At 37.3% G+C, this 15,734-nt stretch overlaps 1 protein-coding gene across 5 annotated transcripts in view; it reads right to left on the reverse strand.

The window, feature by feature from the left end:
* Window positions 1-15,734, reverse strand: part of FBXW7 (F-box and WD repeat domain containing 7) — a 126,082-nt gene that overhangs the window by 18,229 nt on the left and 92,119 nt on the right. For all 5 annotated transcript variants that reach the window (XM_035114052.2, XM_035114050.2, XM_035114048.2 and 2 more), the window contains 5 exons: window positions 14,662-14,796; window positions 5,973-6,096; window positions 4,276-4,412; window positions 2,535-2,648; window positions 661-842 (listed from right to left, as the gene is read on the reverse strand). In XM_035114052.2, the coding sequence (XP_034969943.1) occupies window positions 661-842; window positions 2,535-2,648; window positions 4,276-4,412; window positions 5,973-6,096; window positions 14,662-14,796 (692 nt within the window). The remainder of the gene's footprint in view (window positions 1-660; window positions 843-2,534; window positions 2,649-4,275; window positions 4,413-5,972; window positions 6,097-14,661; window positions 14,797-15,734) is intronic.

The following is a 15,734-nucleotide window of genomic DNA, read 5'->3' on the forward strand; positions in this document are numbered from 1 at the left end:
GTTAATATTCTTTTTAAAGCAAAATTGCATCTGGAATGTCATCTTTAGTTCTCCCCTTTTCCGCTTAAAACTTTTGCTCTTTTTCTATTTTAAGACCTGGACTTAGAAGCTACAACTCTGTCTACTTTTGACGCAAGAAATTCAGTGTTAAAAAGGCAATTATTAAATTGAGTAAAAACTTAAAGTAATGTTTAGACGAGCAGAGAAAGAAAGAGCCTTTCCTTTTATCAATTAAAGTGAGGTGATTTTACCACACTAACAAGTAGGATGGCTATATAAGAAAAGAGGCTATTAGTAGAAAATAATTATCTGATTACATGATTAAATATCCACCTTGTGGTTCTATTCCTGCACTTTTCAGGTCTTCTCCCCCTTTTCTCCTTGCAATGTTTTCTATGTGATTGGGTTCCCCCCCCCCTAAATTTGTGCATAAAAACTCATTACAAATGTAAGGATTATTTATTTATTCATTATTTATTTCAGATTGTATGAATAGATTTATATTAAAATATTAATTTTTTGCAATTAAGTTTTTGAAGCTTATATAAGTTTCATTGATTGATTTGTTTGTTACAACTGAAACTTAATTAAGCTTGATTTAATGTAAAGTACAGGAAAGCTGAAGAAGTAACCAAATTACAATTGTTGATAAACAGTTACCTTTTTTCATGCAGATGCATGCAACGCACAGTTGAGGTATGCCCATATAATGTATGTATACACTCTCCGGTCTCTGCATTCCACACTTTAAGGGTTCGGTCTGTAGATCCACTGATGATTATATTGTCCCTCATTTGTGATGACCAAACTCCACCTGTATGTCCAACAAGTGTTCTTAGACACTGAAAGCAAGCATTTGTCATGGTTACCATTTAGACAAAGAGGACAGATGACAAAAGATAGATGAATTTACCCAACTCTTCATACATATTTCACACAATGATGTTCTATAATTTGTTACGAAGCTACTACATTGGGAGGTAAGTGATTATATCATAATTCAAACGCAACAGCATTGCATTTATAAATGGAGATGGGGAGTGTCTCACTTTCCCCCATTCCCACACTGAAAAATGTAAGTCGTATCTGGATTTGTAAATTTTACATGAGGCAATACCTTTCATGTCAGGATTTTAGTGAAAGGAAAAAGCAGCTGTGGGTGTGTATAAAAACCACAGTCAGTTCCCAACCCTCCTTCCCATCTTCAAACGGGATTGTAAACCTCAACTTTGAAGTTGGCAACTGTACTGTTGGCAACTGTACTGAGCTTCCAAAGTCCTCTGTAGTGCAGCTCCAAGCATGGACTGTGGGGACGGAAGATGGGCACTGCCCCTGACTTCAACCAGAAGTACAGATAAAGAGCAGAGACCAGCAGCCTAATCCTAATCCTAGATGTATTAACTTCCAGTAAGGGTAGCATCTGCTGTTGAAGTACACAGCAGCACTGGCTTTGACTCCAATGGGAGTTCGTCCCATTGGACACAGTAGACATAAACTGGATCGTAGTGAAGGGGAAAGTGGGGCTCTGGAAACCACAATTTGGTTGACTATCAAGGACAGCCATTATTTGTGTAATCTGTTCTCAGTGAATTCTACTGAATGACTTTCCAGCTTTATTTCAAGTCTAATTCACTGCCAGTGTTTAACAAAAGTCTTACATTTGTTACTGAAGTCCCTCTACCATTTGGAATATGAGAACGCAAGCTTAGATAGAGGATTGCTAACAAATTACCATTGATAACATTGGATTCATATAAAAGAATACAAGACAGACAGAGAAACATTTAGAAACATGATACATGTTGGTAAAATATACATCAGACACAGAAATGATAAACATATATTGATATTCACTGGAAAACATGTGGCAAATGATTCCATAGCAAAATAACTGTCAAAGAACCACCATTTATTTCTAATGGTGTATGAGTTGTGACTCTGGTAGAGCACACAAGGTAACTTTTAACAATACAAGTTTTTATCAAAAAATCAAACAACATTTTCAATAGGATAAAGTATTTGAAACTATCATAGTTTAAAAGGTGAATAAATGTAAGAATACTACAAAAATATCTTGACATATAATATTTATGAGTTGGATCCAGTAAATTGGGAGCCAAAGGAAGGGAATCCTTGTTGCTGTTCTGCTAGACATGTGCAGTAGAGTTCATGCAGTGCTGAGACAGTAAGTTCTGTAGCATTTCTTATCCTCCCAAAAGAAACCCTCCAATCTCTTGCACTGGTGAAAGAACAGCTTTTTGTTGACCTGGCTCATATACTTTAAAGCTTTTCTTGTGCTTTTCTGATGAAGTTTGGGTAACAGAATTCAAGAATTACTAGCCAGTATGAGTTAACACTCAGTGGCCCGGCTTGGACATTAACTGGGATCTATAGTTTAGAACAAGCCATAATTCAGTTTCAGAATGGGAGAGGAAGTAGCATGCAGCTAATGTATGTCTGATCAGGAAAAATTCCGTCAACATATTTAGGATGAATTTGATTACCGGTAGAATACAATAAACAGTTTGGCTTACCTTTCCTGTAACTGCCGACCAAACCTTTAATGTATTATCATCAGAGCCACTCACTATTCGGTTGCCACAGAACTGTAGACAAGTGATCACATGATCATCATGACCTTTGAGCACCTGACAATATAGAAGAATTTACATATACTTCACTACTACTCATGCATAGAAATTATAGATTAGATTCTTATAATTTTTAGTTATTACTGCTTTTCACGCATAAACCTAGTTTACCAACAGGAACAAACTAGATTTTTCTTCTTAATGCTGCAATTTTTCTTGCTACCAAACAATTTTACTTTTTTTGGTCTGTTGCAACCATGCAAATTATCACTTACTTACTTACTTGCATGGACAAGTAGCTACTGACTCTTTAACACCTTAACATCCACCTTAACATCATCTCCTACTACTGAAAAAGGCAAAAGCACAATCCCTGTAGCAACCATTTGCATATCAAAAGGCTTGCTAGTATTTGATAGTTATTCCATTCATACAGGCTGGTGAATGATATGGTCTGGACAGTCCATATCCTTTCTGGCAAGCAGTAAGGCACCAGTTGTAGTTCTTTCTTCTTCCTAGAACATGCTTGCAGCAATCTCCTGCGGTTTCCAAACAATGATTGATGCTGCATTTTTAATCTGCCTTAGTTAAATATTCTCATGGTTAGAATTACTTAGTGCTTAATCTCTAAGGCATTAAAAAAGTTTCACAAAACCATGACTAACCATAATACTATTGGATAAGTAGTAATATATAGTCCCACCCAAGTTTGTTAGCACAAACTAAATTGTAGTAAGTCGCCTTGGCAATTAGTTTGAGTGGAGGAAGGAGTTGTACTCTTTGTACAATATGAAAGAAGACGCAAAACCTTTCATCAAATCAGGTATTACATTGTGTATGTTGGAAATTACTTCATTTTATAATGCAAATACTGTAATGAAATACGTGTCATTGTGATGCATGGACAGGATAGTGAGAGTCTTATGTATCTGCAGGATCCCCATGGGGGGGGGGGATGTGTCACAGTGTGCAGAGTGCTGCACTTTCTATGGGGCTCCTACCGGGCTAAGGCTCTGTTACTAAACAGTAGAGGTGGAGTGTATTTTTCCCATACCACTATGGTTGGTGACCCAAGTGTGGTACCTTTCATTTCTAAGATGTCAATGGCATTCACCCACTTGATCTAGATGAAGTAAAGGCTTGAGGAGACCACTGGATTATAATATAAACCTGCACACTACTCCAACACAAGTTCCCCCTGCCTTTCAGACTATTTACTTTTCCTTTGACAACTGAGTTATCACAACCCAAACCTGCATTTCAGGGGGTTGGACTAGATGACGCTCGGAGTCCCTTCCAACTCTATAACCCTATGATTCTTGGTGACTGCATAAAATAGCAGAGATGTGATTCAAAGGATGGATATATCAACAGATGGGGTCATATAGGAAATGTAAGCATATGCACATGCATTCAATGAATCTGGATCATATAGCCACCTAATGTTCTAAGAATACGCAACACCCCAATACACACTCAGTTTTATGAGTTAAAACACTTATGGCTATGACAAAAGATAATGGTGAAATGCAACAAATGCTAAAACCTTAAGAGTTTGAAAGTTCCTTTTAAAAGTTTTGGTGTCTTTTAAAAATGTCAGAAACAATTTGGCTGCTATTAAACAAGAATAATCCCCAATCCAACTTAATTCATTATATATTATTCTTTGTTCAAAGATGGTTACCTTAGGAGATTTAAGTTCTCCTCGCCGCCAGTTAGTATCAATTCTGTGCTGTCTGATGTAAGCACTTTTCCATGGACTATGAATAAAGCCTGGTTTTATTACTTTTCTCCTCTTGATATGTAATGGTTCATCAATTCCTATATTAAAACCAAAAATCAGAAACAGGCAACAAATGTCAGTTTCCGCTCTCTCACACCCTTCCTTCCAAGAGAATAAACTATTAGAAACTTTGCTATACTCTAACATTACTCCCCAGCTGATAACACTCTGTCCAAATCTGTTCTGTACTTTAATCCAGCCTTTCCCAGCCTGGTGCTCTCCAGATGTTTTAAGCTGCAACTCCCATCAGCGTCAGCCAGTATTGGCCAATGGACAGGGCTGACATGACGTCCAAAATATCTGCTGGGCACCAGGTTGGCAGAAGCTGCTTTCACCAATATTCATTGCCCTTTAAGTATCTACCTGAAAAGCCTATACGGAGTATCTATCCACATATCCTCACCAACTCAGTCCCATCATCTCTTCTTAAGTATCAGCTGTTACATCTCAAAACTCCATTTTATTCAAAGATTATCAATCATATATTGGTTTCATTTTCAAGCCTTCCATAGTTCTAAGAATTGTTTTCTTGAGATCAGCAGACTGTTTCTTGCTGCTTATGTCTGCTGAGCTAACCCAGATTTAGTGTAGCATCTCATACTACTTATTTAATTATTTCCTTTGGGCACTTGGATTCAGAATTTTATGCCACTGACACTAATTATTTTTTAAAAAATTATCTTAAGTGGTTTTAAGCACTGTTTCTGGCAAAGGTTTTGTATATCCCAGCTCAATGATTCTGTGATCTCTTTCTTTCATTCTTTTTACAAAGATAGTCTTAGGTTCTGTGTTATCCTCTCTATCCTCTCTATTTACCCTCTGGTGCATCTCATTACTAGCTTGAAACTCTGGTTGCTGGAACATGTGGATAAACATCCACCTCTTAGAGTCTGTTTGTTTTCTAGCCATTTGATCTCACAATCCTAGCAATAAGTACCAACAGACTTTTTTTTTTTAATGTACAGAGAAAGCTGCTCCAATTTCATCCACTTGGTCAGCCTTTAACACAACAGCCAGGTTTCACATCTGGAGAGTCTTTCTTAACTTTCTATTTTCTCCAGGGAAAAACAACAACAAGCAAGAGCTTATTTTCGTAAGTTGCCTTGAAGTAGTTTCACAAAAGTACAGTATATGGTAGAAAGGCACTGAATTTAATTAACACTGGCTTTCTGATTTGTTTAGGCACCTTTGAAAATTCTCACCTAACCAGATTGTGCAATTGATAAGAAACCACTAAAAAAACCACTTCTTGCTTTCCTTCAAGGGATTATTGGCTGAGAACACAACTGCCAAATAGAAGTTTTGCTTGCACTTGGTAGGCTTCACCTTTTGAGTTTTTTGAACCCTCTATTTCTATTGGATTTAAAACAATTCTGCTTCCTAACCTGCACAGTTCATTAATTTATACAAAGTACAGTTAATTTAGCCTGCAACTGACACATATATAGATTTTTATTGCTGGTGAAGATACACGTACCACATAGACCAAGCACAATGCACAAAACATGTTGAATTGTTTTTCCATAAAGGACATTGAAAAATCTTATTTTTACAAAAACCAACTTTAATAATTGAATTAATAGTTTAATGAACTTTACCCTCCTCTCTGCACTTCTCTCTCCACAGAAGATTGTCTTCTGCCAGAATTCTCCAGTATCGGCATGTCTGTGCTGCCTGCAGCAGGTCCTTGGGTTCCAGGAATGAAAGCACATACAGAGCCAACTTAAAAGAAGAAGAAAAGAAGAAGCGAAGATTAAACTCATTCAGGTTGCTGTACTTCAGGGAATGTACTGTGTCTTGTATATTCATATAGCCAAAGATTAACATAAGCACAGTGGATGCATTAGTAGAACATACTGTTAAAATCAGAGAAGCGAAGACAGAAGGATGATCTATTAAGACATACTAGTGGGGTCATAAATACCACATGAATATGGGACAGAACTGATAATTTAGTTTAACGCAATGACTTTGTAAAATAAAGTTTTCCAAGAAAAGCAAACAAAACGATAACTGCATAATACTTGTTTAACCTGTGTGAAAAGGGTGTACCAGTATTCTCTGTACAGTAGCTGGATATATGAAACAAGTGATCAAAGGTACATGGTCCAGTTGGACAAAAAAAGAGCAGGAAAAATTAGAAGACTTCAAGAAAATGAAACAAAATTAAAAAATTCCTTCCAGCAGCACCTTAGAGACCAACTAAGTTTGTCATTGGTATGAGCTTTTGTGTGGTATCTGAAGAAGTGTGCATGCACACAACATACCATGACAAACTTAGTTGGTCTCTCGGGTGCTGCTGGAAGGATTTTTTTTATTCTGTTTCAACTACGTTAGACCAACACAGCTACCTACCTGTTTCAAGAAAATGGAAAGACTGTCCCTACTTCAGCAGTCTAACATGCACAGAGAGATAAATGAAGTTGGCAGTGTTGGACCAGACTGAGGAATCAGTGTATTTCCCATGGATTTAAAAGTTTAAAGCAGCCTACCGGGTTGTGGGGTGGTAGTCTGATTTGGGAGGCAGTGTTTAACTGCACATCCTCCACTGCTCCACAGTCGTGGAAAAGGGTTAAGCTCTTCCCCCTCTTGAATGTCTCCTGCAATCCCCTTTGCTAAGACTTAGAAAAGTGTATGTGCTGAGGTGGAGGAAGAAATGAGAGAATCACCTTTCACTTATTTTGCTGCCTGCTGGCCACAAGGAACAGTCAGCAGGTCTGAGAAACTTTGAAAATGTGGAGGTGTGTGTGTGTGGGGGGGGAATGTGGGAATCCTTCCATTGCTGCTGCATTTGTTTTGCTGCCTGCTGGTATATGAAGAAGGCAACTGCTTGAGAGGGGTCTGAGCTGAATATGGGGGTGGGTGGAGGATACGGCAGCCCTTCCTTGTTTTCTGCTGCATGCCCTACAGCAAGGATTATTCTGAAGTTGTTGGGCAGAGGGGAGCCCAGGGCAGAGGCATCATAATGATAACCTTGTTCCTGGTTGACATCAAGCAGACACCTTTCTTGTACTCTTTCTACAGTGCCTGCTTAAAGCATATTTGTCTACGCAAGTCTATCCAGACATATAGAAGTTGACATGTTTTAATCTCTTACTGTTTATTTTAATTATTTTTAAATGTTTTGAATTGTTTTTAGCTGTTTTAACCGATAATTTCAATATTTCTTGTAAACTGCTTCGAATCAAATGGTATAGAAATTCTGTTAAACAGCAATTAGATACATAAAATCAGTTTCAAATCCAATAATATTCTATTGTTAATCTTAATTATTCTTTAAGATATAGAACTTAGGTAGCTTGAATACAGACAGTACAAACTGGATACATACAAAAAAGGCAAGACAGAGTGGTGATCATTACATAGTAGAATGGCCACTTTCCCACTGTCTCCCCCCTCAAAAAAAAATCTGTTAATTGACTAGCATCCTCTTTTGCAGCATTTCTTTGGAAATGTTCATCATGGCAACACTGTGTTTTCTTTTGCTTCGGTGGAGGCCAATTTAAAAATGAGTTTTGCATACTGCAGTTTAAATGTAACGTTTGAAATCAAAGAATGGTGCACAGTCAAACCCTGGTTCCTAAACAGCTCTATTTTGGGACGTTTTGGCTCCCGAATGCCGAAAACCTGGAAGTGTTCCAATTTTAGAATGTTTTTCAGAAGCTGAACGTGCAACACGGCTTCCGCTTTAGCGCAAGAAGCTCCTGCAGCCAAACAGAAGTCTCGCCTCAGTTGTCGAACATTTTGGAAGCCAAACGGGCTTCCGGGAACGGATTACGTTCGACAACCGAGATTTGGCTGTATTTCAGATAAAGGTATGGATGGGAGTAATAAAATGGTAGAAGTGTGATATAAAAACTACACAATTATTTCACATGTCTCAATTTATTAGTGCTGTACAAGAGATTTATAATCTAACACATGTTGGGAAAAAATGGGAAGTGGAAAGGGACACAATAAAAGGGAAATATTTAATGATGTTTAAAGGTCTTAGGCCGGGGGCAATATTTAACATTGGTAGGTGGTAGTTGTTAAAAGTACAATGGACGTTCGGGTTGTGAACGTGATCTGTGTGGGAGGCACGTTCGCAAACCGCAGAGTTTGCAACCTGCAGCACCGCGTCTGGGCACGTGCAGGTCACAATCTGGTCCTCTGCACATGCGGAAAGCACGATTTAGCACTTCTGCACATGCGCAAGCACCGAAACCCAGAAGTAACCTATTCGGGTACTTCCCGAAAAGACGCAACCTGAAGCATCTGTAACCCGAGGTATGACTGTAGTCATACAATCCCAGCCTTTAGGATCTCAGAACCATTGCAGTAGCTGATACTGTTGCTCAAATGGCCTAATATTTCCCCGCAGTTTAAATCTAATGCCTTTGTGTGCCCTGAGGCTTCTTATATGCATAGTCACATGGTACATCTGCTCCTCCTGTGGTTGATAAAATCAAGGCTTCCTTTGTAAACACATGACAGCCACTCTTCCCATGGAGGGATTTTAAACAGACTCTTTATCTTAAGAATAAAGGGCTTTATATACCTAAACATTTGTTTGATAACTAAAATCAACAACTGAGCTAGACAATTGTGAAAGAGAGAAAATGTCAAAAAAAATGCAAATGATTTATAGAATCTAAAGAGAAACCAGAGTATAAAAGAAAAATGTCATGGCAAAAACAAACACAAAAATCCAACAACCACAGGGTGCAAACAGCAATTCTTCTCTAGCTAAGAAATGATAAATAATTTAAATTATTGGTTTTCTATCTTATTTCACTGCATTTTTCATGAAAGAAGTGTAACAATTCATAAAATAAATGGTACTCCTATGTGATTTTTTTTTCTTTTTAAAGAGCGCTCAAAAACTAAGACTAGGGGGCAATCATTTCAGAAGGAGTGTAGATGGGTCAGAAATCAAGTTTTGAAATTTTACCTTGGCCGATTACATACAGACCCAAAGAGTCTCAAATTTTGGATGAGACTGAGCATGCTCAGGAAGCATCCATCACCAGTCAGATGCATGGAGATTCTGCTGTCCAAGGTCTCCTTGGCCAAAAGACAATTAAAAGCTGCCACTGTGATCTGGAGGGCTTGTAAAGGACACTTCTGAGCAAACTTATGAACACCCAAGCCTTAAGAAAGAAGTGTACAAGACCTCTGCTGCTGCCAGCTACTCATTGCCTGCTTTTTATAATAATAAAAAATTGCTTAGGAAAAGAGTGTTGGCAGCTGAGTTCCCCTAGGCTTAAACTTCCAAAGCTCTCTCAGGCTGCCCTCATAAGTACACTTACTTATCCAGAAGTAGATCCCACTAAACACAGTGGCACTTACTTTGCATAAAATGCAAAGAGGAAAGTACCCTGAGCTCAGAAATGGCACCAAGCTAATTAGAAGGTGAGCTAGGAGTGGGGGGGGGGCGGGTACAGAAAATAGAACTAGCACAAAGAAACTGCAGGCAAGTCAAGATTTCTGGGTTCTTGCAATCAGTGTACTGTATATATAAGGTAAGTAGCTACAACAGAAACAGTACGCATAGAAAGAAACAATGTAAAAAAACTGTAAGAAACAATGTAAAAAACTGTAAGAAACAATGTAAAAAACTGTAAGAAACAATGTAAAAAACTATGTTTCACAAACTGTAGCTCAGTTAGTTGTAGCTGGCGTGCTATGGTCCATGGGGTCACGAAGAGTCGGACACGACTAAACAACAACAACAAGCTCAGTTAGTTAGAGAGTGGTGCTGACAACAGCAAAGTTGCAGGTTCGATCCCTGTAAGGGAGAGCTGCATTTTCCTGAATGCAGGAGGCTAGACTAGATGATTCTTCCAATTATGATTCTATGAAAACTACTGTCATGCTTCTATGAGAATATTAGGATTTTAAGGAAATATACAGTATTACTATTACAGTTTATTACCCACCCTTCACCCCATGTTACAACAATTAAAACACAACATTAAAAATTGTTGTGTTTAAGTTACAGGAATAAGGTGGGTCCTAAAATATTCACATATATTACATTATACTTAAAAAAATGGAAACCATCAAACAAAACCAGGGTGAAAATTCTGCCATGAAAAGCTACGCAAAATGCAGTGGATTTAATAAGCATGAGGGGATGCCAGTCATGCCAGGAAAGAACTCTTAGTGATTCTTCTCAACTCCTTTCCAGTCATATAGCATGTGATCAGAAAGCCTGTTCCTTGTTTAAGAGTCCCTTGTGCACAGAACCACATTAGCATTTTATGTTTGGCACTTCTGCACAAACAAATGTTTGCTCAGACATCAATAGCCATGCCAAGCCACAAGCAGCACATAGCCTCTGGAGCTTTTCTTGGATTGAGAAGGACAAGCCTGTAGATTTCTTGTCTGGATAAAATGGTGTACAAAGCCAAGCAGAAGAAAAACCAGTTGTATAACCCTGCGGTTTATTCTCAAGTCTCCTGGAAGCTTTGTGGGGGAATCAATAAATCAGCTGCTGCTCCCGTTGTGTATTAAGAGTGGTCCAATGGTGTAACCAACCAGGCAAATCAAACTAGCAGGAGAGAATGATCATTACCCTCTCTCTCACCTGTGCCACACATCTGGCTCTTTCATCTCGCAGGAATGACAGCACTTCCCCAGTATCCCTAATTTTATTTACCAAGGTGGTGCACAGCAAAATCACAGAAGTATAATAAAACTTTAAAATCTAATTTTTTAAAAATATATACAGAACAAATGGCCAACAATGAATTCTTAATTGTATAGTCTACCCAAACCAATATACCAGTATTACCTCTTGCACTGAAAATGATATATCAGCCTTTTCCTCTGATTAGCAATACACACCTTAATTGTATGATATCAAACAGAAACATATATCCCACCCCCTGGCAACCTGGTCTCTTTGCTGCAGCCATAACGATGCCATTGGAAAGGTTACTTTAGCCAAACACTCTGTTAGAGAATTTAAGGCAAGTGTTTTTCACTCTAATATTTTATTTAGAAAACTAGTATGAATGTCTTTAGGACACATTACATTCATTAAAGTAACTTTCAATAATTAACAAAAACTACAGGAAAGAGAGAATTTAACAAGTTCTCTCTAAGACATCATGCCTAGCATGATTGTAGGTGGTGATGTTTTCTCATGTCTTTGTAGTTTTTTGCCCACCTACTATCAAAAAGGAAAAAAGGGCATCCTTGGCAGTGGTATGTGTAAAAAGAGAGATATCATTAAGAATCCAACAAACCTGTTGGACAAAAGAGCCTTTTGAGTTTTTTAGAATCATATAATTGTAAACTACATCAAAGATCATCTAGTCCAAGCCCTTGCCAGTGCAGGGATTCTACTAACATAACATCACTGATAGGTGGTTGTCTAGTCTCTCCTTTAAAAAACAATGATCTATATTCCAACTGATCATGGTGTCTTGGGGGGATCACTCTGTTCAAGCACTGTAAAAGGTGTTTTCACACCTAAAGCAACATTTTGCTAAAGGGACAACAATGCAGCAAACTGGTTTTCTTTTTAGCCTTTATATCATAGGGCTGATTTCTACAGCATCTCACAACCATTTAAATTAAAAAATAAATTAATTAAATGTAAAAAAATGAACAAAATTTAACGAATAAACCCAGCAATCAATTTAAAAACACAATCATTGTAGCTACACAAGAACATTTCTGATTGGTTGAGGCTTGAATAAGTGGCAACAAGTAATGGCAGAAAGCCTGAGAAATAAAATACTGCATCCTATAATGATGCCTCCTCAACAGATGGGCCATTATGTCATACAACATAGGCAACTAGGAAGCAGGACTGAATATGCAGCAACATGGTGTACAAGCAGGAGTGGCTCATTCAGTAGGTCGGGGCCACAGCAATAACCTCTTGGTGGTGGTACTGCTGTTGCTTCCTGGAAAAGGGAAGGGTGAAGTGGTGGTGATGTCAGGGCTGTGCACATGCACCAGCAGAACCAATCCGGCTTCTGACAATCCCAACTTCCCTTTCACAGGAAGTGGAAGTGATGACCCTTGCTGGGAGGCTACTGCTGCAGTTCCAACTAACCAAACAAGCCCCAAGGAAACCAGGTTTACCATACCAGGTTTGTTGCCACCATCTGTTTGAACTCCTGGTGACAAGTGGGAAACTTTTTTTAAAAGTGTCACAGCCATGTAGGCTGTAGGAAGAATAGAATCTTGAATCCCAATGCTGAATTTAGTAAACCTTTGTCATTTGCAAAATACGCAGGAATCCAGGTCATGGCTATGTTTGTTTAGAAAGTTCCAGTGAGTTAAATATGATATAGCTGATGTCTTGCTAGCGTAGGTAGGGTGCTAGGCAACCAAACAACAACAAACCTCAAAGGGTGAAGGGTTGGATTGGGCAAAACTTATTACACACATTTTAAAAAAACTATCTGCCCTAGAGTATAAATAACATACTCTTAAAAACAGTGATCATTAAGCCATGCCAAGAGATGTGGGTGTGGGGACTAAATTAGTTCTCAGTGTGATGCAGAATGCTGCTGAAATTTCCTTTTATCAATCCTGTGTTTTAATCAAGAGCAATGCAAGAACTAGCTAAAGGTTTGGCAGTAGCTGCCTAAAGCCTTGCTGATGTTTTGATGCCCTTGGAGCATTATTGGCAATCAGTAATACGAAAGCATATATGCACAGTTGACTTATTAACTTAGCATATTTGTATGTGAAAATCTTTCAGCTATTATTCTTCATGGCAATAACGCATAGATCTTTTAAGATGTGATTTAAACAATCAACTTAGGAAAGACACAGGCACCACTGGTTGTGTCAATTATTCCTTGGATGAAATCTTAAAATTGCATTTTTTTAAAGAAAGATAGCTGTACATTTAGTCTTTCCTTTTCAATTTTACTTAGCAATTCCTGAAAAAAGCTCTGAATAAAGCCTTCTTATATAAACTATTTTGACTACTGATTATTTCAAGGGTACATTCCTTATTGCATGCAATGAACAACATTATTAATGTAGAAACAAATCCAGTCTGTTCTAGTTTTAGTAGAAGAGTAATACCTTCCATAAATTTAAACCATTGGTTTAATTAAAACCAATGTCATTTATTTTTAATCAACTGATTTCAAGAAAATAATTAACAAATTATAGACAAAATTGTTTTACAGTAAAAGTATTTGTTAAGTGTAAGCATCCCATGTACCATAGATTACAAACACCAAGATGCTCTGGCCATCTTATACCAAGAGAAACATATAATTCGAAAACACCAATCCAATATAATAATGTAGTAGTACAGCTAGAGCTAAAAGTGAAGAAAAATTACTATAGACACTAATCTCATCCATTCCAGTAACTACAATTAGTGTTTGCTATTGCACCTTTTGTAGTTGCTAAAAGAACCCAGAGAAAGGAGTATCACTAAACCATCATTAGGTCGTGTGTTCTCAAGGAAGAGCACTTGAGTTAAGAACTTGCTTCCAATTGACTTAATCTTATTTTTTGACCTGGGTTGTGAGTTGCAAAAGCGTTCACCTGGTCTTTTTGTTGTTTGTTTTGACAAGGAAGTGCAAATATTTTATTTTTAGTTCCAGGCCAACTTACAATAATATTATTTTGGGACGGTCTCATAATATGGAAGATGTTTTCCAAGCATGGGAGTCACCTATTAACACAACAATGTTCTTATTATACTTCGTACTGTAAACTAGCCCTAGTCATCAAAATGCCAGATACAGGACGGGAAGGGGGTGTTGATAGCTACCTTCCAGTATCCATCTTCAGACATGACTGAATGCACTAGTTACCAACTACAGATATATTAATTAACCTCAATGGGACCTAAATACAAATGAATTCTGAACTACATGCATACTTATCCTATAAAACTGAATATAATTTGATTTTAGAAGTTATATGGGTGTTTATTGCCTTCATAAAATGAAAAGCTAAATACCTATTATGTTTTTTAAAAACCTTAAGAGTGAAATCATCAATGGATAATAAATCAGCTCTTGAAAGCTCTGGAAACAAAACCCCTTACATATAAGAAATAACTGTCACAAACAGCAGGGGACATATCCTAGTCACTGAAACAAAGTCACTGGTCTCACAAGCATACATTAATCTGAAAATTACATTATTAAGTCATGGCAGTTTATCAACTTGCAGTCCTCTTCAACACCAATTAACAGTGTTACACTGACAACAATGAATACTATAATTAGCAAGGAAATGCTTAAAGGTGGCAGATGATGCATTACATAGGCAAACAGTACCAGGAGCCCAGTATTAAGTGATAATCCTCACCTCTTTGGGGAGCAAGGAAATGAAGTCTCGTTGAAATTGGGGCTCGATCACTTGCATCATATGCTTCACTTGTGTTGGTTCGCAACTATCAATCAATTCATCTAAGGCAAGTAACTTCTCTGGTCCACTCCAGCTCTGTGAAGTACAAATACGTATATGTTTAGTTTCCATTGTGCTGTTATATATTAATGCAGTTCAAAAATGTAATATTTGAAAATTGCTATGGAATACGCTGGGATAAAAAATTATTGCAATACCACCCAGAATGGTGAAGGGAGTATTAAAATGTGAAACAGGTGTTCAACCATACAAATGTTCCTTATAAAAATAATAAACTTTAAACTATATATATATATATATATATATATATATATATATATATATATCCAGAACTTAATAATAGTAACTTCATTTCAGGTTCATTTGGCTTTATTTATTGCAAAGAAAAAAGAAAAAAAGTTTTTATAGCCATGTGTACATCTGCCACAGTGCAATCTTCCTGATTCTTGGCTCGAAACCAGTGTTTTGTAAACATAATTTTACATTAGGAAGAAAAGAGGGATTTTTTTCTGGTAATTTTCTTACTTCATATTCCTACTAACGGGCATCATAAAATTTGATGGTTTTAATAAGGCACTCATCTGCAAACACAGCAGATTAGCAAAACCATTTGCAGAAGAATTAATAACTGAAGATATAGCACGTCTTCTCTCAAACTCATCTGGGCTCAAAGTTTTGATTTGCTACACAAATGCCATTTATGAAAACCATTTTGGGAGAAACAATATAAAAGGAGATAACCTATTCTAGAAGGCACTTCAGGACCACTAAAAGAAGTTAGAAAAGATCGACGAGTTTTGAAGCAAATGACTGTGCTTTTGACAGTATGGAAAGCAAAATGTAATGGCATACATATTCTGTCTAGCATTATTATCTTATTAGAACCAAACAGGCTAAAGATATTTCAATTCATTTCTTTCAATAGGTTCCTTTAAGTATGACTAGATTTGGCTATTGCCCATAAATTGTGTAATTCTCTCGCTTATACTGTTAAAATCAAATAGCTTATCTTG

This window comes from Zootoca vivipara, chromosome 9, assembly GCF_963506605.1.
Source record: "Zootoca vivipara chromosome 9, rZooViv1.1, whole genome shotgun sequence".
In the NCBI taxonomy this organism is placed as follows: domain Eukaryota; kingdom Metazoa; phylum Chordata; class Lepidosauria; order Squamata; family Lacertidae; genus Zootoca; species Zootoca vivipara.